The 25,088-nt window shown below is 35.2% G+C and overlaps 1 protein-coding gene across 5 annotated transcripts in view; it reads right to left on the reverse strand.

Annotated features, from left to right (window-relative positions):
- The window catches only part of LOC124362720 (protein Malvolio-like), a 93,068-nt gene extending 79,327 nt beyond the window's left edge, over positions 1-13,741 (reverse strand). For 4 of the 5 annotated variants that reach the window (XM_046817447.1, XM_046817448.1, XM_046817442.1 and 1 more), the window contains exon 1: positions 13,398-13,547. In XM_046817447.1, the coding sequence (XP_046673403.1) occupies positions 13,398-13,424 (27 nt within the window). In that variant the 5' untranslated portion in view covers positions 13,425-13,547. Of the gene's footprint in view, positions 1-13,397; positions 13,548-13,622 lie in introns of those variants that run through there. The other variant, XM_046817451.1, reaches the window with a different exon arrangement.
- Positions 13,742-25,088: the final 11,347 nt, after the last annotated feature.

A 25,088-nucleotide genomic window follows, 5' to 3' on the forward strand; every position in this document is an offset into this window, starting at 1 on the left:
ATCCGTGCATTCTTAAGACTTGCAGGCCGGTTGAATAAAAAGTTATTCATTCTAAAGCTTCATCCTTTTGCTAAATACCTTTCGCTCAATAACTGTTTCTTAGTTTGAATGTGAGCCAGAAAATCAGCTAATTCCAAATTTCATCGATTCATATAGAGACCATGATAGTTTTTGAAATTGTTTCTGGACCTTAGGCGCCCCTGGTTCCAAATATACTCTCGTTTAAAGTCTAAAACTTACAACGTGAATGCCATCTTATTTCAAAGGAACCGAACAAAAATGCTGTCTTAACGTTTACTGCGTACAATATCTATACGAATGTTTTTGCTTAAAAATGCGAGACTTACTAAATAGTCTATGTTGATTGATTGAAAATTGTTTGGCCCTGCCGTTTTCTCCCCCTTGGCTCCAAAGTTGTTGACGGAATATCCTCTAATAGCATTTATTTCATAAGGGTTCACGCCGGTTTTTGATTAGAATCCAACCCCTTTCAAGGCATCTTCAGTATAGTAGTTGCGTACAAAATGGTTTAAAACAATATTCAGAGAGCATTAAGGGTTGTTACGCCGTTTAAATATATTCAGCAGAAATAGTCTTCAGGAATATGCAAGACTTCGGAAACTAATGTTGAGATAGCTATTATTCTGTTACATTTCAAAAGACTCCAAGTGGTTATCGCTTTTGTTACAGTTTAAAATGTAATAAACTGATAAATAACCACACAATAGGCACGAGCGATAGTAGTCAGTACGTGAGCAGTGTTGGTAAATGGCAGTAGTGCCTGTAGGCATGAGTTGCAGGGTCCATTTCCTAGAATTGTAACGGTAAAAACTATTCTCACGGTATTTATTTCCAGTATAAAACGTAGAATTATTAATACGCATATTTCAAAACCGATTTTAACAAACTGGATATCATTCAAATCTATCCAAGTAGTAAATTGTTTTAATTCAGAATTTCAACTTCAAGCTAAATATCATCCCATCATAACTCGGTATATGTATAAACGGTATTTGAAAAGACATACTAATATCGTTTATAACAAGTCAACATTCAAAAGACACTTCAATTAACAATGATTTGTAATTTCTGTCCTACTAAGTACAAATATAATAAAACGAAAGGATCACTTAAAATACTTGATAACTGAAGTAGCAGAAAAGCAATGTGACTGTTACCAGATATGTTGAACTTTTTACTTTGTAAAAAATGGCATAGAAAAGTGAAAAATAAAGTTGAGCCATACTTACATTCAGTCTTAAGAGCCGGCTGTTGTACTGGCGGCCATCTTGTCTTTAGTCCCATAAGAACAATGTTAAACTTAAAACATTTTTGCGATCTTATTTTTATCTGTATAATTTCCTGCGATGGTTAATTTTAAAAATACAATTAATATGTATCAAAACGCTTCATAATATTTCATATTTGTATTTGTTATTTAAGATAACAATTCAAACTTTTTTATACTATATAGTTTGAATACTTCACAAGTGTACACTTTACTAGAAAAATTTAGAAGCGTTTGGATAAGTATCTGTCATAAATTTAAAATGAGACATCACCCATAATTCTAAGACCAAAAAAGGACGTACAAGTGTTTGAATTTTAACACTTAAGTGTTCTTGTGGTGTAACACTTAAAGTTGTTTCTCTTAAATGGACTTTCATCTATCACAAAACTTTCTCGCGGCTTCCCACACGTTTCGCAAGCTGTTCACGTGCATGAGCACTTCTGGTTCAAGTGAATTGTATTTTCAACGCCGATGTAGAGTTTCCCTTGTTGCCACGATCAAGAAAATCGGTCAATAGTGTACGTTTATAGCCACTGTACAAGTACATGTACTAAATTCTAAAGTGATCTAATACCCAAGCTTTAAGTTCAACCAGAAATTTATTTTAAAGACAAATATAGGTACATAATAAATTAGCGCTTTCAAACAGTATTTGGCTATTTAATATACGTAACTGTCTCGTAATTGCAGTTTATAATGAGTAGGCGCCTTAAAAACTTTTATCTTTTGCAGCGCGCCGCCTGGTGGCTAGTTAAATCAATGGGCATAGCATATAAACCTTCTCCGTGGAAAAATACATATACATACAAAATTTCATAATGATCGTTCAAATAGTATTTCAAATACAGGGTGAGTGGCTCTTGGTGTGACAAAATTTTTTGGGTTATAATGCAATGTAAATATGATATAATGGCGGTTATAAAAAAGTCTAACTCCAAAAATTAGGTCTGAAATGAATTATTTTCAGTTTTTCTAAAAAACCCCGTGTTTTCGAACATGAATCTGACATTTCTCAGCAACGTATAGACATATGTGAGCAAACTACATATAATGTTTAGATTCTCCGTTAAATTTTCATTTTGAAAAAGTTATCGGTTAAAACATTAAGAAAAGAAAATTAAGCTTCATGTCGATTCAAATGGCAAAGTTGCTAAGTTTTAGAAAAACTGAAACGTCATTGAACCCCATCTTTTTACCACACCCTGTACACAAGAATGTGTCAAGTGATATTAAAAACTTTGCCATTTAATAGGCTTTAAAATGATATTCCATATGACCATAGTTAATTATTCGGTTACCTACTTTTATTGGTTTGAATATTAAAAAACATGCAAGCTACAAAAAGATTTAAATAATTTAATAACAACTGCACTTAATTTTTATGTTTTATAAAACTGCCTTATAAAACAAGGTATGCCATACCAACTATTTAGGTGTTTTTCCATTAAAAAAAAACCAGTATAGGTTAAATATTAACACTGAGTAGTCATAGGACGGTATAATAAACATAATTTTTGAGCATTAGTAAAGATATTTAATAATGGAACTTTAATCAATTTTCAATAAGGTAAATGAAAATTAGAATACATCATGAGCACAAAACATTAAAAGTAAAATCATTGCAGTTCATTCTCAAAATGGCGACCTTCTTTTTTCACACAAGCTCTTGCTCGCTTTCTCATTGTTCCTACGGTCATTTTAAAAGACAGATTTTCCCGAAGCCTTTGAGCAGCCAGACCAATTCTGCCTCGTAATTCTTCTTCTGAGTTTACTGGGGTGGAATAAACTTCCTGCTTAAAAAACCCCACACAAAAAGTCCATAGGTGGTCGGGAGATCGGGCAGGCCATGCGACAGTTCCCCCACGTCCAATCCACTCGGGATAGTTTTCAGTCAGCCATTGACGTACTGTTGCATTAAAATGTGGAGGGGCTCCATCCTGCTGGAATATAAGCTCGTCTCTTTCAACATTGTTCAAACCATCTAGAAGGTTAAGTAGGTCGTATTGCAAAAAATCTAAGTAGTTTGTTCCATTTACAGTTCCATCAAATATGTGAGGGCCAATCAATTGGTCGCCTAAGACTCGACGCCAAACAATAATACTAAAACGCGTTTGAAAGGATTGTTCCCTTGTCCGGTGTGGGTGATTTGTACTCTAGGAGCATAATCAGTTGCTTTCAGACCTTGAACAGGCGTACAATGGTATGGATGGAACTTATTCTTATGCAAAATGTCCAAAACCTTCCATTGTGATACACCTACGTCTCTAGCAAGTTGTCTACTACTATCATTCCGAACTGAATTTAGAACTACTTCATCTAATCCTAAATCATGAGCAATGTGTCCTACTTCGTTAGGTCTTTTGTGAACTGTACCTCCCTCCACAAGACGTTGATGGAGTCTTGAGAACACAGAATGACTTGGAAGTCGGCGATCAGGGTAGCGAGCTTGATACTCTCTTTGGGCAGCACGCGCATCTCCATCACAAAACCCGTAAATAAAGTGCATATCAGCGTATTCTCGAGTAGTGAACTCCATGGCAGCCTACACTTGACTACATTGAACAGAAAAATAGTTTATTGGAGGTAGAAGTAATTCATGGTGGTCTTATAAAACAAGATAAGGAATGAATGTACAATAATACTGGTAAAAGTGATAAGATAAGAAATTAAAACATTGATAAAGGATGTGACCATTAATCCGCAACTAGCATCCACAAATTATTTTAAACTGCTTTACTTTTTTGTAATCTTCAATTCCTTGTTTTATGAGGCAGTTTCATAAAACATAAAAATTAAGTACAGTTGTTATTATATTGTTTTAATCTTTTTGTAGCTTGCATGTTTTTTAATATTCAAACCGATAAAAGTATGTAACCGAATACTTAACTATGGTCATATGGCATATCATTTTAAAGCCTATTAAATGGCAAAGTTTTTCATATCACTTGACAAATTCTTGTGTACAGGGTGTGGTAAATAGATGGGGCTCAATGATATTTCAGTTTATCTGAAACTTAGTAACTTTGCCATTTGAATCGACCTGACGCTTAATTTTCTTTTCTTACCGATTTAACCGATAACTTTTTCAAATTGAAAATTTAACGGAGAATCTAAAAATTATGTAGTTTGCTCACATTTGTCTATACGTTGCTGAGAAATATCAGATTCATGTACGAAAACACGGGTTTTTTAAAAAAACTGAAAATAATTCATTTCAGACCTAAGTTTTGGAGTTAGACTTGTTTATAACCGCCATTATATCATATTTATATTGCATTATAACCAAAAAAAATTTGTCACACCAAGAGCCACTCACCCTGTTTAAATTTCTTGTGTTCGTGTGTATGTGACTGAACTCCTCCTAAACGACTGGACCGATTTTGACGAAATTTTGAGTGTGTGTTGAAGGGGATTCGAGAATGGTTCAGATTCACAATTTGGTCCAATTTAAATAGTTTATTTAATTAAATATAAATATTGTTGTTGATGCTAGAGTGTTCTATATTGGATCCAACAGACTGCGCTACGACACGTAATACAAAGCGAACTGATTCTTAACAACTGTTAAAACTTTCAGCTGAAGTTCATCAAAGAGGCAGAAACATTTGTTTACATTTAAAATTTAGAAAATTGTTATTGTAAAGTGCTTGATCAGTAGTGTAATGCAGATCGCATAGAAGACGTTATACGTTAAAATAATATTAAACGCTGTTATAAAAACCACCTCATTGTACAAAGCCGTGAATGTTTGCATATACGGTAATCGAATTTGGTTAGATTTAAGGTAAATGAAAAGAGCCGAAAGAAGACGCTTTATGATCGAAATTGGTTTTCGTTGATACATTTTCTTCATCTGAGCACAAGGCAATCTCCACATAAATACTGGAAATATCTTAGACAGAAAATTAATTTTAACAGACAGAATTTGGTTCTTCTTAACCTAATTAGTTTATCGAGATTCATCCATATAAATTAATTGTACTGAATAACTTATCAACACCTAGCAAAAACCACGAAAGATAGAGGCAGGATATTATGGTACTCACCTTCATATTGCGCCCAAGAGGCCCACGAAGGAACGACTATCAATTATCACAGGAGTGTTTAGAATGTGATAGAAAAAGAATCGTGAATATAGTGTACTGTTTTCCAACAAGAAATTGCGTGCGAAGGCGTGGGTAACTGCTAGTATATATATATATATATATATATATTAATAACAAGAATCTGATACATTGATAAGGTGTTTTTTGCATACGTTTTATTTATTTAATAATATGAAACTAGGTCGAAGAGTTATAAAATGTGAACAATTCAAACGGATAAAAAATATAGAGGAATCGTGGTTCGTTTATAGATACTCCAATCTGTGATAAACAATGCTACCGATATCGTATCGGTGGTACGTTTACTGGACATATGGTTTATACTACAACTAATAAACTTTTTTCTATAATTTAAAATCATGTATTAATTACTTTTAGTGCACTGAATGGAGGTATAATTACGGTTACAACGAAATAGTAATGAGTAATTATTTATGAAGCAAGTACAGATTTTGTCAATGTCAAGTGATGGCTGAGTTTAGCTATGCAGAGTGTTATACGAGTATTTCATAATAGATTATGCCTACTAAATTGAATGCATATATTTATTGGTTGGACGGTTTTTATAAAAATTTTGATTTATATTGCACGATTTATAAAATAACTGAAGATTAAAATTGGCCTATGTCATGAAAGTTTTATGAACATTAATGTATTTAAATACATATTCACGTGGCTTCGCCGCAAATTCTATGCAACATTGCGTGAATTTTTGTGAAAAGCCTCCGCGATTTCAGTAACACTTGAACTATTTTAGATCAACGTAGAGGAACTTCTAAGTTGAAGCTCATAGCTTTCTTAGTGAAAGCACTTTTGATAAATACAATAGGGCCCTGAGATATTTCAAAAGTGAAATTAGTTATATATTATGCATCAGGTACCCATTTTATGTATTTTATTTTATATATTATTATGTATTTTATGTAACAATTAAGAGGTTAAGCAAAATTTCGAGTTCAAATTAATTATATTTCCAACGCAAAATCAGAGTTGGCCATTTTGTCCCGAGAAACAAGATAAATAGACAGGTATCTGGTTTTGTAATGAGGATGGGTTCAGAATAGAACAGTTTTCTAAATTGTATAAATATAGATATTGTTATTGAAAATTTTAAACTAAAATCGTGTTATATGGAATGTATGCTATCCACTGGTTATGAGGAAGTATCAAGGGTGGTGCAGAGGATCGACAGCTGTTATGTGTCTCGTGTTATATTGAATGTATGCTATCCACTGGTTATGAGGAAGTATCAAGGGTGGTGCAGAGGATCGACAGCTGTTATGTGCCTCGTGTTATATTGAATGTATGCTATCCGCTGATTATGTGGAAGTATCAAGGGTGGTGCAGAGGATCGACAGCTGTTAGGTGCCTCGTGTTATATTGAATGTATGCTATCCGCTGATTATGTGGAAGTATCAAGGGTGGTGCAGAGGATCGACAGCTGTTATGTGCCTCGTGTTATATTGAATGTATGCTATCCGCTGATTATGTGGAAGTATCAAGGGTGGTGCAGAGGATCGACAGCTGTTAGGTGCCTCGTGTTATATTGAATGTATGCTATCCGCTGATTATGTGGAAGTATCAAGGGTGGTGCAGAGGATCGACAGCTGTTATGTGCCTCGTGTTATATTGAATGTATGCTATCCGCTGATTATGTGGAAGTATCAAGGGTGGTGCAGAGGATCGACAGCTGTTAGGTGCCTCGTGTTATATTGAATGTATGCTATCCGCTGATTATGTGGAAGTATCAAGGGTGGTGCAGAGGATCGACAGCTGTTATGTGCCTCGTGTTATATTGAATGTATGCTATCCACTGATTATGAGGAAGTATCAAGGGTGGTGCAGAGGATCGACAGCTGTTATGTGCCTCGTGTTATATTGAATGTATGCTATCCACTGATTATGTGGAAGTATCAAGGGTGGTGCAGAGGATCGACAGCTGTTATGTGCCTCGTGTTATATTGAATGTATGCTATCCACTGGTTATGAGGAAGTATCAAGGGTGGTGCAGAGGATCGACAGCTGTTATGTGCCTCGTGTTATATTGAATGTATGCTATCCGCTGATTATGTGGAAGTATCAAGGGTGGTGCAGAGGATCGACAGCTGTTATGTGCCTCGTGTTATATTGAATGTATGCTATCCGCTGATTATGTGGAAGTATCAAGGGTGGTGCAGAGGATCGACAGCTGTTATGTGCCTCGTGTTATATTGAATGTATGCTATCCACTGGTTATGAGGAAGTATCAAGGGTGGTGCAGAGGATCGACAGCTGTTATGTGCCTCGTGTTATATTGAATGTATGCTATCCACTGGTTATGAGGAAGTATCAAGGGTGGTGCAGAGGATCGACAGCTGTTATGTGCCTCGTGTTATATTGAATGTATGCTATCCGCTGATTATGTGGAAGTATCAAGGGTGGTGCAGAGGATCGACAGCTGTTATGTGCCTCGTGTTATATTGAATGTATGCTATCCGCTGATTATGTGGAAGTATCAAGGGTGGTGCAGAGGATCGACAGCTGTTAGGTGCCTCGTGTTATATTGAATGTATGCTATCCGCTGATTATGTGGAAGTATCAAGGGTGGTGCAGAGGATCGACAGCTGTTATGTGCCTCGTGTTATATTGAATGTATGCTATCCGCTGATTATGTGGAAGTATCAAGGGTGGTGCAGAGGATCGACAGCTGTTATGTGCCTCGTGTTATATTGAATGTATGCTATCCGCTGATTATGTGGAAGTATCAAGGGTGGTGCAGAGGATCGACAGCTGTTATGTGCCTCGTGTTATATTGAATGTATGCTATCCGCTGATTATGTGGAAGTATCAAGGGTGGTGCAGAGGATCGACAGCTGTTATGTGCCTGGTGTTCAGTATACCAATAACAAAGAAGTCAGCCTGAGTCTAGAAGAAACGTCTTTTGAAGAAACAGATCCTTTAACCGCCATAAATTGTTGTGTGATAAACGAGTTCTGTTTACGACGGTCAACACCTTCGAGAGCAGTATTAGCTAAGCTCAAGGAAAGTCAAGGTGTTAGGTAGCGATTATTAATTCTACAGACATCTCCGTTCAATGCCACAGTTTTACAAGTTACGTAACATCTGTAGCGTTGAGCAAAGGCTCTCGTGTATTTAGCAAGGTAAAGTAGACTAACGGTTGCATTGTTATAGGCAAAAATTTATATTAATAATATGTTCATGAAATGCCCCAGTTTCATGTTGTACTGCATCTATACGTACACTCACACATAACGTATTCGCTAGGAAACCGTGCCGAATAGAAGTACAGTAATAGACAGTAGGGTGTGTTGATAAGTTTAATGGTAAAAGCCACAGTTAATATGTCATCAAGCTAAGTTATATAGCAGGCATGTTGTGTTGTGTACTTAGAAACGACTTGTTATCAGGAAATACGTGCATAATACTTTTATTGTTTATCGCTGGATTTTGCCTTCATATTTTACTAACATTAATAGTAATCTAGAAAAAATGTTGAAGCGGTATAAATATTGACAAAAATAAAAGGTGTACGTAGCCTTACAGCGGAAAACCTTATGAATAAAGAACTGTTAACAAAAACAAAAATTATAGTACGCGTAGTATATTGAATTGTAATTTAGTGATGGTGGTATTTTAATGTGTACCTAATCATACAAGGAATGTGTTATGGTTATTATAACGAGAAATGTAATTATAAGCTGAAATATTTGAAATAAATTTACAACAAAGTTCAAATAGCAAAGTGTTTAGTATTATTACTGATTATTCGGAAAATTAAATCTCAAACCTTTTTGTACACTCAATCTTTTTATCATTTATACACTCAACAAGTATAACGATAAGAAACTTAAAGCGATAAACAAGTCATTTGGATGAGTCATATCTTTAAAATGAGGCGTCTCCCATAAATTTCAGACAAAAATTAAAGATGTAAACGTATTTTAAGTGTAACACTGTTCTTAAGGAATAAGACTAATGGTCGTTTCACTACTTCATGCTATTTAAAAATTCCCGACCAGTCATGATCATTTAAGAAATATTATGGGGAAAAATATATATCTGTGAACTTTCAGTTTCTTTCGTACCTTAACAGTCGTTTGTGTTATATTTACCACATTTATAAGAATTGCTCAATAAATCTTTAAGAGAATTTTTATTTAAACTACCAGCAATAAGTATGATGACTAAAAGAGACAAAATAAAACTGTAGGCTATGCTTAAAAAAGATAAAACTGGTTATTCTAAAATCACTGGTTTTAAAATGTAGCCCATAGGAAAGGGAATTTTGCCTACCAAGGGAATTTCTAGGGAGGGGGAATAAGTAAGTATGCATAAAATTAATAAAACAAATGTTGCTACATTTTGTAAAAAAGGAAAACATTTATTCTGAGCTCAACAGGAGAAATTTTGTGAATATGTGGAAATGTAAGGTTACAATCAAGTGAGTAGTGTCGACGTTAAGAGATATGATCGTGAGGTCGCCCAGATAAGGTTGCTGACGAAAGCCAATGGACAGTGCCTTGAGGCTGACGAGGTAGGATTGCCGAGAAGCCAGTATATTTCCAACACTAATCCATCATCCTGAAGTCAATGATCAGAATCCATAGTATTCTCAACACCACTGTGAAGCTAATATGATATGATAGGTTAAGTGGTACCAACCACTTAACTCGTTATTGTTGATTAGAAATCTAGATATTTTTATTAAAATATTATTAGAATATTAAAATTTAAATTGTTTTCATAAAACGATATTTTTACGATTTATTTATAGTAATCGTACTTTTTTATTTCGATACTTGATTACCATTTTATATCAATGTGGTACGTCAGAACGACAAATTTCTGAAAAGTAAAAATATTAATGGAAAATAGCATGAATAACGATAGAAAAATTATTTGTAATATTAAACAAAGTTTATATCACATTAATGCGGCGTTATATGTTTAATATGTTGGCTCCTCAGATCCAGAAAGGTATTTCTAAATAATATAACAGTGGTAGTCTTTTCGACTATACATTGACATTGACTTTAAGTTAATATTTGTAAATACGTTACTTGTTCTGTAATGGCTAACGGAATGGAACGATTACTAAACAACAGAACGCGACAACAATTTTGAAAAGATCTCTTGTTGGCCGTTGAAACAATACAGGATTTTACACAGAAGGTCATAGAACATATAAGAAAAATCAAGTAACACATCCTGACTTACACAGTTCTACATTTTTACAAATTTGTTACTTTCAGTGAGTGATTTACTTAGACATGAACACTTATTTAGCCAAATATAACATAACCAGTGCAACAGATGTTTGTATCTTTTTAAAACAAATGTTGTTACACCTTTTTTATAACAAAGATACAAAGCAGAACAAATCAATCACTCCCCGACGAATTATACAATTTAAAATACGAACTTTAGGCAATATTTCATCCAGGCACAATTAAAAATCTTTGAATGGGATTTTACGGAATGTATACGAATTATAACTTAAGGAAATGAAATATTTTTTTTTGGTTCTGGCTTAAAGCACTGACATTTTGAAGTTAAATATGATTTTAGAAATGTTCGGTTTTTAGTAAACGTATTGAGGGAATTTGCATGGTTTATACTGCTAATGGGCATTCCTTTTAGTCGTATTGAATGATGTGAAATTTCATGTTCTTCAGCTTTTTCTCGTGAACCTGATTTGAAGATGGCCAAAATTATCACTATAAATAGTTACAATTCCTTGTGGAATGATACATGTATTTCCTTTTTTCATGTTATCAGGGAAGTTACCTTAAAATAGTTTTACTTTAAAAATGTAAAAAGTAACCGTAAAAGATTATACAGATTTAAAGGGATTATAGTATTGTATCAGTAATCAGATGGCAGCTTACTATTAGTTTAGCCTAAGTGATTGTATAATGATGCTCATGAAATAAAGAACATAAACACGGGTTCCATTTATCAGTCGTAATCTAATATGATGTGTAATGATAGTTTTAAGTTCCCGTTCGTTGCAACAGTGTCCCATGTAGAATGTGCCGAGAAACGTATTGTTTAATCAATGACAGGCCTACACTTGCCACATCTAATCAACAAAATCAACAGATATTAATTTAGTCAATTTCCTTAAGTGGATTTTACATTTGATTTCAGTAATTTACAAAGTTATATAAGCCTCATAAAGAAGTAATATAAACCTAAAAATTGATTAATAGAGAAATAGAATGTATATAACATAATATAGAAATATGCAATAAAAATTCAAAGAAATACAAATCCCTAATGTACAGTAAACCAAACTAATAATAATATTGCTTAAGGGTACGAGTGTTATATTAGTAACCCATAACAGGCGATTATTTCAAAATTTGGTTAAGTGCATGGAAATAAGAAAGAATTCAAATAGAGCACAATGTCCACCAATACTGCTTTGTTTACCGTCTGTCTATATGTGTTTTATGTAACAATATTTATATTTTTTAATGTTTAAAGCTGAAGCACTGGAATTCGGTGCATATATTTAGTAAAGTAATAATATTTTGCTATTTATATTTTCAAAATTATGAAATGTTAAATATATCCCATACCAAAATTTATTGAACTGGAGTTTTTAATATTAAATAATTAACTAATAACATTTTACAATTTAATCACAAAATTAAAGTTATCAGGACTGATAATAAGTATTGTATTGCAATACAAGCAGGCTTAAATATATTTCAAATGGTGGTACCAATGTGATCTAATGGTACCAGCCAATCAAATGATCAGTTATTATAATACATTTCGGATAAACCAATGTCTTTTCCAACAATTATTATACTTAAATAATTGTATTATTGAATTGTAAAAGCTGACAACGTGGATGTGTTTACTTCTAAATAGAATATGGTATTTTTAGTAAACGATTATTATTATTTAAATAATTCAGTATTACTGACATATACTGCTGAATGATCATTCTCAACAAAGAAACGGGTCAAGAACATTTTAAGGAACAAAATGGAGCCTTACTCTGACAACTTTGGGGAAATATCAGTTCTCTGGACCCCCACATTTTTTCCTAGCTACGTTCTTGTTATAGTTTAAACAGTTTTTATTTCAAAACGTTGTTCTTTAGAAATTATACAAACAAACAGATGCACAACAAAGAATTTTCGGACAAATATGCCGTTTAATATTTCCATAGTTATGGTAAACCCTGCGTATATCTTCATGTTGAACCAATAAAGTTTTGTTACTTCCTTGAAGTACCTGTAACAGGTTTTCCTCATTACTTAATTAACTTGCTTAATGATAAAGTGTTCGTGTCAAACACAAGTCTTTGTAATCTAACGATATCGCAGTAGTGGTTGGAATGGCTGAATGAATGGAAGTTTTTCATAGGCGACACTCGTATCTCCAAATATTGAGAAATAACCAGACACCACTGTGTCAACAGTGACAAATTATGCAAACAATGAGGTCTACCAATTCAGGACGACTACATAGAGACGACAAAAACACCCACACCGTGAAGATAACAGTGTTGCGTCACCGTACATGATGGAATATTCGTTTCGGAAGTAAAACAGATTACTCACGAACAAATTTATTGTACCTGGAATGGATATTACAGTAGTATGTTAATAACATGTTACATAACTCACACAGTTGTGTGTAAAATTCATGTTTACCAAACTTAATTTACAGGGCTTTGTAAACAATTAAAAATTGTTGCATTATATCACAATGATTTTTTAGAAAACTTAAATTTACCATTTCGTATTTGTAGGCAAGTTAGTAATAAATTACAATACAAATCTGATTGTACTTCTTTGTAACAAATTAAACACGAATTTACAAGTGCTTCTACAAGAGATTAAGATTGCACTCAAGAGGAGCTACGTATATCCAATTGTTATCTACATGAAACTATAAGATCTGTGTACATCAGTAACTGATAATGTAATATCTCAATACCTGGTAATTGAGAACTGATAAGGTTACAGTAGATGGATTACCTTGCTGCCGGTGGCAGTTGTTGGCATGTTGAGGCAGACTCTGTGTACGGGCACTACATACAGACTGTGTCAGCTGACTGACTGAAGGAAGACTGACTGACTCACTACTCACTCAATCACTCACTCGCTCTAACCCTCACACTCCCGCACGCACCGCGCCATCCGCTTCTCTGTAATTCCCAATGACACATGTACAGGACTACGAATGTTAAACTTTATACTTACATCTTGCAGCGTAGGTACAACTTTATCGACTCCTGCCACTGCCAAACATCTTTTTACGAGAGGTCCTACATGGTTGTATGCTCTTGCGTTACGTAAACCACGCTCCGGAATAATTTGTATTCAAGAGATTGAGGCTCCTCGAGATCTTACGTAAGTTGTGTTGCCTTTGAAAACGAATTGACATTGAACAATAGTGCGCATTTAGCATTGGTTAAAATTCACATTACGTATAAAGTTTAATACTTTGCTATTTTCTTTATCTTAGTGATGCAATTTTCTAAAATATCAATAGTATATTTTACTGTCTTGCCAGCAGAAACCTTTCAACCTAGCAGAAACCTCTTATGTATTATTACCTATGTACGAAGTTTAGTAGCCGTCGCTTTACAAGTTGCTTTCATAGTTCTAGAAATATGATTTTTTTTATAAAAATACAAAATGGCGGCTAGCTGCTAAACGATACATTTCTCACCTATGTTTATATGACATTTGTATAAATGACAATTAATACTTTTTGTGATTCAATCTTTATTGAAAGTAAATTAAGCTGTTGTTGTTAATACAAATTTAATGAACGTTAAAACGTTAAAAGTCTTTTGACAGGTATTTGATCCAATCATGTGTAAGTTTGGTTTAAACATATATGAGACAGAAATGGCCAAATATGTAATAATTGAATCGTAAAAATTAATAGCTCTGTGGTGCAGTCATAGAGTAGGCCTACACAAAGTAGTCTATAGGTGTAGTGCTAGCATACTCGACCGGCAAGTGAGAGATCTGGGTTCTAGATCTGAATTATTCTAATTTTAAATTAAATTAAAATTTATGTTGTAATTATTATACTTCTTGGTACATTATAAAAAAATTTTGGGAACTGGTCTTAAATATTATAATACATGTCTGTCTATAAATCTTATCTTAATTAATGTTAAGAGAAATTGTTAAAATACAAGTTTTGTTTAGTTATTTTAACATACAGTACCTTTGTTGTGTTTATTTAGTGTAGTGTGTGTGTTGTGTTTTGTGTAGTGTGTTTTGCCAATGGCGCAGTGTAGCGGGTACGGCGGTTATCGCAAGATAACCAGATCAAGCAACGTCGAGCGTGGCCGCTGCTTGGAAAGGTGAGCGATCCTGTCCTTGCAAGCGGCCCGCCTGTCCGGCCATTGGTGGTGGTTCGGAAGTCACATTTAAGCCGTTGATCCCCAGGTTAAGTGTTAGAGAGGGCTTCTTAGACCTAACTTCGCCTGGTAAAATAAGACATTCTTTACTTTACTTTTTACTTTTAAAAGCTAAGAAATAAAAAAATTATTTCCATGAAGTTGTTTCAATCATATGAAGCATTTTGAACTGAACTTTGCATAAGTTCGGCTTTACTTTATACGGTCTACAGTATCTACGTCTGAGTAAGATATTAATGACGTTAAAATAGATTATATCAAACCTCTCATTGATCATTTACCTCTCATGCACACAATTTTTGATTAAACCTACGCCTACACAGGTGCAGACAGGCTGTATCTAAGCCATATTACAGGAGGGGTGTACTTAAACTTCTATACTACTCAGCCTTGAATGACTTGTAAGAAAATCTGATTCATTCCAAACTTATCAACAAGCTTTTATAATCGAATGCTGATATATTCGTGATTTATATTGTTATAATATCTAATAGACTTATTGTTAGTAGCCTATAAGTGTTCATAATTTCAAGGTTTTTTTCTGGGCCGATGTAGTTTGAGAAATTTTGGTGATTTTTTTAGGTATGCATCTACATAATTTTATTAAAAAGTGTCAATAATTAAATTAATTACGAATATTAATATTTGTTTGCACTCTTATTCAAAAGTAGAACATATGCTTCGTGCGGAGTTGGAGGAGGGAAAGAACAGTTAAAAAAACCCGCATTCCCTTCACATTTGCCATTTCTGTAATTATATGGTATCTATTTATAAATTACGTAATTTTACATTAGAGGTTTTCTTTTTTTGCTGATTAGTAACTGAATACAATTCAAATATTCTAGATGACCGGCATTTGGTATGGTTAAGGCCCGTTCACACGATGCTAGTATTAGCTGCTATTCGACTAGTACCTTGTAAACTAGCGTCGCCGTCGTGTGAACGAACAAGTAGCACCTAGTATGAATAAGGCGCTAGTATTCACTCGAGCGTTAAGCCGCGGTCACAGTCGGCTGTTTAGCAGCCGTTACTAATCAGCCGCTGGTAAATATCGCCATCAGCAAGCGGATATGTAGGCTTCACATAATAATTAAATAGCTGCTAGTACAGTTGCTGCAGTTGTGCAACATGTCATCTATTGGTGTGAGTCGTGATATTTTGAGACGCGAGTAAAATGTTGGAGTTAAGGAGTTCTGTGAACAGATGTTGAAACGGAAGATAAGGCCATGGTGGGTTAGATCCTGGATATTAAGAAGAAACAATCTGGGAGCCTCGGCATGACTTTTTAAGGAACTAGAATTAGAAGATCTATCAACTTATACCAGATTTTAAGAATGTCAATTCCTAAATTTAAAGAGTTATTGAAGTTAATAACATCCCTTATTCATAAAAAAAACTAAACACGGCATAAAACCAACTAGATAGCCGCTCTTAAGCTACTAGGGGGTCCACATTGGTTAGTCACGTGACTGCCAAAGGAGGGTAGACAGCGCTAAAAAGTTAACATGTTCAACTTCTGATTGTGACTATAAACACTAGCCCGCTGGAACTGGGTCAGACTAGGCCGCTTGCTGGCAATATTACCAGCGGCTAGTTAGAAGCGGGTGCTAAACAGCTTAATGTGACCGCGGCTTTAGTGATTTATACAATCTTTTTGATGTTACTAGTGACTAGTGAGGGAGAATGGGTAACGTGATTGACTAGCGCTAGTGTAGTAAACGCAACACTCGCTCCGTGCAAACCTACTGAACGTGCTAATTACATATTGTGTGTTGTAAAATACAGTTTCAGTATGTTCTGCAATTCGGAAAGTAATTTTTTAGAAATCGTACCAATGCTTGTGGGATGTTAGATGTGATGACTATAACAAAATGGGTGCAAGAGAACACCCATCTTGCACCCACTATCTTTTAGTCGTGTAATGGAACATCTCCAGGAAGATGGGTTTGGCATTGCTTCTCATGATCAGGTTGAAAATAACATAAAATCCTTGAAAGACGCTTTTCGGCTGGACCTCAACAAGATGAAGAAGTTATAACACAACGTTTTGAGGATTGGAATCTATCCTTTCGTCAGGTGGGAGAGTATTAATACATACAAAAATAACGAACATAAATATGTATGTACCTCCCCTACCTAACGATAGGAATAGATTCCAATCCTCGAAATGTTGTGTTATACTTTTTATAACCTACAACGATGACACATTTCCGAAATCCTGTTATCCTTTCAAACCTTCCATGGTCAATAACTAACTTTAAACAAAGAAGATAAAGAAATCGGCAAAAATTGGTGCTGGAGCTGAGAACGTTTACAAGCCAAAATTAGCCTGGTTCCATGTAGCAGGCAGTTTTTGGGGTAAAGTCGACGTTGGCAGAGAAGGGGACTGGTAAAGTAATAGAAGCAACAAAACATTATAATGGGTGGACACAGTAAGGTAGTTCTGACATCCAAAATTTAGGTATGTCTGATCTATTTCACAGCTTTAAACGGTTAAAAACCAAATAAGAGGCGGTAAACATTGTTTCCGTCGTTGAAACATGTGCTGACTGGATAACGAGCTTGACCAATCACTACTTACTGTTTTTTTTTTCAACACGACAGGCCCATAGAGAAAGATATACCAAGGTTTGGAAAACATGTATTATAAAATATTTGATAAATTGGTTCTGTGTCTAATATGCTATAAGGAGTTTCACAGATAAAAATGACAGGACACTGTCTCTTTCTATAGCAATATTGGCGCAGTTCACCAATAAAACTGTAGAAGTTTTGAAAATCACTTTTCAGAGTTTTATCTATCTAGCATTGCATAAACTAGGTGGCGCAATGGAGTATGCGTTTGGAAAATATTTGTTTACACTAAATTTACAGGCTTTTAAGATATCTCCCTGAATACAAAAAAAGAGAAAACATGTTTTGATTACGTGCAACTGCAGACATTTAAAGTAGGCCAACTGTCTGACAACATGAACGTACTTTACTGAATCATATAACTCTTAACACACCAAGAATAGGTAATAGTGCATCCACATTTGTAAGTGTGTCAAAACAATATGAAAGGATGACAGTGAATACATAGATAGGAAAAATTTTCCTGTTCGACAACTACTACTTGATTGGAGGTATTTTCCGGGAAGCAACATTATTTTATGAGCCACAAAGAGCCCGTTCCTGGGAAGACCTTAAATTAAAATATGAACATGCAAAATCCACTACCTAATACCTAATCCTTTCTAATGGGTTCAACGAGCATTTGAATTGAATCAGATTTGAATCAGTCTGAGAAATGTAGATAAAATATCTGACAACGGTGGAAAAGATTCATCCTCTGGGTCTTCTAGTTAGCAAGGATAATTTTTAAATGTATTACAAATTAAGTACTAAAGGAACAAACCTTCTTTCCTTCCAGAGCACTATGACTGTTAGTACATTATATGTATATTACAAGTAAAGGACTATCTTTTGAGAGTGGTTAAACTAGGGATTTTTTTGTTCTGTCTTAATTTTGGTAAGAAGTTATTCTTCTCTACATCCAACTATTTAATTTTACTTCCCTATTATTGTTTTTGTTTATTGTAAGGGTTGTAAGAGTTTACAAATGTATCCAAAAACACGAAAAAGGCGGTAAAATATTGGTATTTATATTTCTCTTTAAAATATATGTTACATAAATTATAAATGGCTCAAATTTAGAATTGGGTGGGCTGTTTTTTCATCGACCACAATCTAGATAATGGGACTGCTTTCCTGCAATTCTATCTTTTTTATACATCTTGAGAAGCAGAAAATAACCCAGAGTTAGATGTATCAGACAATATTTTCTTATTATCAGGCTGTAACTTTGCAGATGCCATACTCTCATAGCGAGGTCTTAGGTAAATTCCTGGTGCGTTCCTTGAGTAATATCACTTATGCATATTTTGTCATTATTTCTGAATTTTCAGACGAAACTGAAAACATATGGGTCATGAATCCAATAGATAATATAGAGCCATTGGGTTAACATGTTGCAGTTGAATATACTTATAGCGAGTCTGCAATAAAACAACATCAATGTTCTGAGTAAACTACTGAAATATCTTAATTAATTCTTAATAATAATATCCAATATTTCGGGCTAATTTAAAAATTGTGGATAACAATTTCATAGCAGACATTGTCAGATTAGGTGAAAATGGTGCAGGTGAAATACCTCCATCATAGGTAGACTTCATCAAAACTATTTATGTTATATACGTTACTTAGAAATCTATTAGTTAGAAATTATTTCTTGTTTTGAAATTAACACAATGTGCCCATGGTATTGACACAAGATATTGTTCGAGTGAATAGAAATTTCACAGATGAATACTACCTATTATACTCATACTACTACTCATACCTACTCATACTACCTACTCATACCGGAATCTATTTTTGTAGGAATTTTCAATTTATGAAAGAGGTATTGGAAAAGACGTGTTGTTTGGATAGTTGCACTGTTCATGTTCATGTTCACTGTATGCAGATGACTCCCATTGTATTTCTCAAATGAATCTCGCTAGATGGAAACAGATATTGATCAGCTAAATTCAGACCTAGAAGGAGATGTCAAATGATCGGTTATCAATGGACTGACTCTCAATGTTGATAAGTGCATGGCTATACACACAGCACCACGCCCTTTAGTAGAGGCTCTTAACGGGAGTGGCGTGAGGGGTATGCTGAGTAGAAGGAGTTTGGCAGTCTGTGAAAATGTCAAAACTCTTGGACTTATGCTGGACAGAAAACTCACTTTCACTGACCATGTCACGCACGCTATTCAGCGTCCCTTAGGCAGACTCAAGGGCCTTTACAGGTTTAAGAATCTACTACCAGATACAGCAAAACTGCAGTTAATGGTCCTTTTTTATTATTATTACTGCTACCTTGCATATGGAATAGCATACCAAGAGGTGACACAGCTAATACAAATACACATACCTGCTACCTGTGGCAACCATATGCAGGATACTCACTAGCTATATGATCCACAAGGTTCTTTCCCTCAAGGAGCCTCAGGACCTGAGTGAGAGAGACTAACGTACCAGGAGGAGGTCTCACAGCGAAGCACCCGCCAAGATCGGGAACTTCATTTTCCCAGAGTGACAAGGGAGATCGGAAGACGTTTCTCGTTCTTTGGCCTGAGCGTGTACAATTTCCTCCCTGAATTTCTCAAAGAAAACATATCCTCTCAAGTTAAAAAAATTAACACTAAGAAGTTTTATCTATGTAAATGATTAATTAGACATTTAGATTTTATGTATATATAAATATAATTATTGTTATTTATTTATATTCTCGTATAGTTTAATTAAATACATTTTAGATTAAGGATTGTTGTTATAGTTTATTTAAATGTAGACTTTGTAATATGTAAACATTGCTTTGAAATCGGTGCATCTTTTTATGTTTGATTTATTTATCAAATGTGCAACCTCGAGTCGTCGCGACCGGAAGAGGGCACCTTCCAGAGGAATAATAATCGTGGATCCGCCACTAGATTCCTCCTATCCAAAACCTAACCAGCTTTGATGACTAAAGATTAACTAGTAATTTGGATATAGTTCCGAAAGGTTCCCTAACAATTATACCAAGTCCCAGGCCACGTACACTCACTTCTACCGTCCACTCTACCCGATCGCTGCACGACTCCCGCACAACCTCCGGTCCCAGCTTGCTAACCTAGCAGGAATCATCCTACCAGAACCTGCCCAGAAGAATTCCGGATGGTAGGAGGCTCCTATTGTTCAAGCTAAGAGCTAGAGGTCGGCGCAGCTGGCAATCGCGTTTGCGGCTACTGAAGGATTACGCGCGCCAAATTCAAATCTATAGCGGCACTCGCCGCAAATGTAACAGTTGAAAATAAATTGACCCTAGTGATCGTTCAACTAATGAAGCCAGGAAACCGGAAATAAACAAGATAAACATCCGAAACTGTATTTAAATATATACATATTAACCCTTAATAAGGTTGGTGGGTAGAGGAAGCACTCTGTACTGCATTTTCCATATTACAGTGTAATTGTCATTCCGCGTACCGTCGCGTCTGACTTTTGTACGGTACCGACATACAGAGATTGTCCGTGGCATGTAAAGTTGTGTATTTGCTCAAAGTGTAAAGCCATAATTATTTCGCTCGTGTCTTCGTTCCTTCTTTGTACAGCGATCGCTTTTCCGCATTGTTTTCCTGGACGCCTTGCTGTGTGTTCACTGCCGCCTAGCCCGCACCTCTTCCTTTTTAACGCATGGAAAACCCGGCAAATTCGTCTCGATTTCCGATGAAAAATATCCAATAAATACAAGCACATGGGTATTTAAAAGGCATATTTATAAGTTCATACAAATCTGTTATTTTAATTCTATTTCGTCCTAACTTAAGTATTTTTCTTTATAAAAAAGTATATTTTTTAAAGATACGCAATAATAAATACAACATTATACGATATACATGTATGTGTACAGAACGCAAATAATAAATACACTGTACAGTTTGTAAATACGTTGGATTTACCTGTTTGTTTTACTTTTAAGTGGTATTCTTTGTTATGTTTTACTATGTATTTCCTACAACATTTTGTCTTAACCTGTAACAGCCTAATGTAGCGATTTGAACATGGTACAGGGGTAAGTCGAGTGATCGCACATAATGGTCGTTTTTCACTTTTTTATCTGGATTTATACGGGTTAAGTAAGTCTATCTTAATATAAACTACTCTTATTGAACAGTTTTTGTCACTCAAATAACGTAATAATATTGTTTTGATATCTGATAAACGCTATAGATTTTTAATTTGCGCTAAGTTATTCAGTAAGTAATTAAAGTAATTAATTAAGTAATTTAAGTTATTATGCTAAGTTAATTTGCGCTCGCGCGTGTGTATATGTCATATTTCTAAGGAGCTTGTTTCATTCCAGCAAATATAATTTTCTTTATAATGCATTATAAAATTTGATCAAGGAACTCGGTACATCTATCTGTTTACTATTGTTTATATTTTTACGTTATTATTAGATTTTTATGGTTTGTAATTTTAAAAACATTGTTTAATATTTGTATTTATCCATATGTATTGTTAAGTCGCATAAATGTATTTTTATATTGTTAGTGAGTGTTAATGATTCGATCAATTCAGCTCCCGTCTGGGTATCAATGTGTTGTATTCCCGCGTCACGACATCTGGCTATCGATTTAGTATAGCCTTTGATTATATTAGTTATAATCTAAGGGATATCGGACATCACTTTACCGCTCACAACAGTGCCCAGTGACTCTGTCTCCTTCCTTTCTCCTAAATGGCATTACCCAGATTCTTTTTAACAACTTAGGCAGCAAAAAGTACCCGAAGGCTAAGCTGCAATTGATCAGTGCACTTACCCAGGAAATCCATGCAGGATCTCCATCTATGCGGGATTTCCACCCATGCAGGATTTCCATCCATAGGCTACAGGATTTCCATCCATGCTGGTAATCTTCCGAGGGCTGGGAATCCTCAAAAACGATTTCCACCCTATCTAATAACTATCTTACCATTTCACTACTGCCAGCTCCGTCCAAGGTAATGGAGAAACTCCTCATTGCTCGCATTCCTGAAGAATTTCACGAATCTCTCCTATGGTTTCCATAGGAGACACTTCTCCGTTGTGCAGAGGTCATAAGTGTTTCCAGAATTTACTGATTACCACAGTATGGGACTACTGATGACTAACGTTTCCATAATTTCCAGTAAAGCCTTCTACCGTTTGTGGTATCAAGAGTTACTCTACAGACTATCCGCAAGCCCCCCCTCCCCGACAGCTGTTCCGGGTCGTGACATCGTACCCATAGGATCGAAGCTTCACCGTTTCTACCAGACCATCACTGTCCAGTATGAGGGTACGAACACACGAGCTGGGATGGACGCTAGTAATCTGGATGATAGCATACTAGCTTATCGCCATGTCGAAATTATTGTCTTGCAGCTACTTGCGTGCAAGTGCGTGCAAGCAAATATTGGTGCCTTGCAAGTTGCCTACAAAAACATGATTGCCAGCATCCGAGCTGCAAGGCTATTACTGTTTCGGTTAATTACGTAGTGTTTGTAAGCGATACGATGGGGGAAACGTTGGTGCATGCGCAGTCCTCATTCATTTCAACCATTATCTTTTGGTACTGGTTACGCCGAACAAAACTAACCTTGAAATGTTCTGCAGATCAACGGATAAACACACCAAGCTCTATAAATTCCACATATGGAAACTCTTCTTAATTGAAGTAACTCATCTACTTAGTGATGCAAAATGAAACCTTACAATTACACATTTAAGCTAAGATATTACCTTAATGGATTGAAATGAAATATTAGGCCTACTCTAATATATTTTAAAGGGTGTATAGAGATGAATTTAATTTTTTTTAAATATCTAAAATAGTTTGTTTCGTGGCATTTAGTCCAATGTATATTATTTGATTTAACTACAACGATTTTCTTGTAAACTGACGATTGGCGTTTTTTTACACCTAAATGGAGGTGTTGGGGTGTTTCTATTTATTATATTACATCATTTGTATGTAGTGATAATTAATGCTAAAATTATTCAAGAAAGCTTGGAGCATTATACAAGGTAACAAGTTTGTTAAGTGTTACTTGTGTATATAAACATAATACTATCTGAACATGCTTATATATAATAAGCCTAATTTGAAAAGGAAAAACGTGTTTTACAAACATATAGCCTAGAAACTCAATTAACAGGTCAAGTAGTTTATGATGTTTAACTTAAAAGATGTAAAAAGAGCTTAAAAACATCTATATTATCGTGTAAAATAATAAACATTAAATCTATTATTTCAGTGTATACAATCAGTGGCGTAGCAAAGGGGGATCGGCGGAGGCGAGCCTCACCGGGTGTCACCTTTTTTTGGGATGACACCCACCCGGTCTCTCAACTTTAAGAACAATGTACAAACAAAAACTAAATCACTAGCACAAAAAGTTTTCGGGGATTCCTCCACTAGTACTAGCTCAGCTCTATGTATAATTCGGGGATTCCCACAAAAGAGCCTGACGATGTCGTGGGGATTCCCCGTCCCATACTCGTGATCTTTGACGTTTCAGTTGCAACATTTCTCATTTGTTTCATGAAGTGTGTTGTGTTTGGTTGGCGTGAATTGTTAAACGTGTATTATTATATAGTGATAGATAATAAAAAGAAAAAAATATATTATATCCTGACCTTTATCATATAAAAATTATTGCTTTTTACTTTCGATGGGGTGACACCACCATCTTCGGCACCGGGTGCCACCCAAGGTAACTACGCCACTGTATACAATAAATCAATGTTATGACCGAGAGAGCATTCGAGTATAAACGACCATCCAAGCTCCAATGAGTACGTATCTTCGAAGTGAAACTACATGGATGTTCTTGGACCTATTGTCTATCTGTGGTACACCAACAATATTCCTGTGGAACTCTTGAGTAGATGGCGCCCGTACGTTAGTCACTTTGAGTTCGCAAATCATGTGACATTGTATCTCCTGGAGGCCTGGCTAAAGAAATTTAAGATACTGTACATGTTAACACGTTTATCCTTGTGTGAGGCCGTTTGCTTGACGCGAAATCAGAGGGAACCTATAATCTGATAATTCCTTTTCAAAAGAGAACGACCTTGATAGACTTCAATATCAAGTACCACGGGAAAATCCTCGACAGGACACTGATGACTACTCATACCACCAGCACCCTTGATACCACCATCCTTCTGAGGGTAGGATTTATAATCAAGGCCACCACTGTATGCCTGAACCAAGAGTTGACACCTTTGCTATAGCCATATTTACCTTTTCTCTCAACACCACCCTGTGGCTTGCAACCATTCGCGCTATACACCAGTGCTGCCCCCACCTAGTACTTGGCGAACACCGCAACGGCCAGGAAGAAGTTGGGCATTCCGTCTGAACGTTTCATCGGACTCCAACTAGCCCTTCTAATAAATTACAAACTTTAAACAAATTACTCAAAGCACCAAAAAGCCTCCAAGTTTAAACGCAATTAATTGATGTACTGGTACCCGTTGTGTTGTACAATCCCTCTCTTTATTATAATTATTTAAAAACTTATTATTTTAATGTTTTAATCATTTAGCTGTCATATTAATAAACTTGGAGAGCTGTTTTCATTTGTGTCTAAGAGTCGAGGTTGAAGCCGATTATTCCTCCAATTTGAGAATTTACCTATTTGATAAACAAGGAGTTGGAACATGTGGAAGAGCTGTAAAGATT

The sequence above is a fragment of the Homalodisca vitripennis genome, chromosome 5 (assembly GCF_021130785.1).
Source record: "Homalodisca vitripennis isolate AUS2020 chromosome 5, UT_GWSS_2.1, whole genome shotgun sequence".
NCBI lineage: Eukaryota > Metazoa > Arthropoda > Insecta > Hemiptera > Cicadellidae > Homalodisca > Homalodisca vitripennis.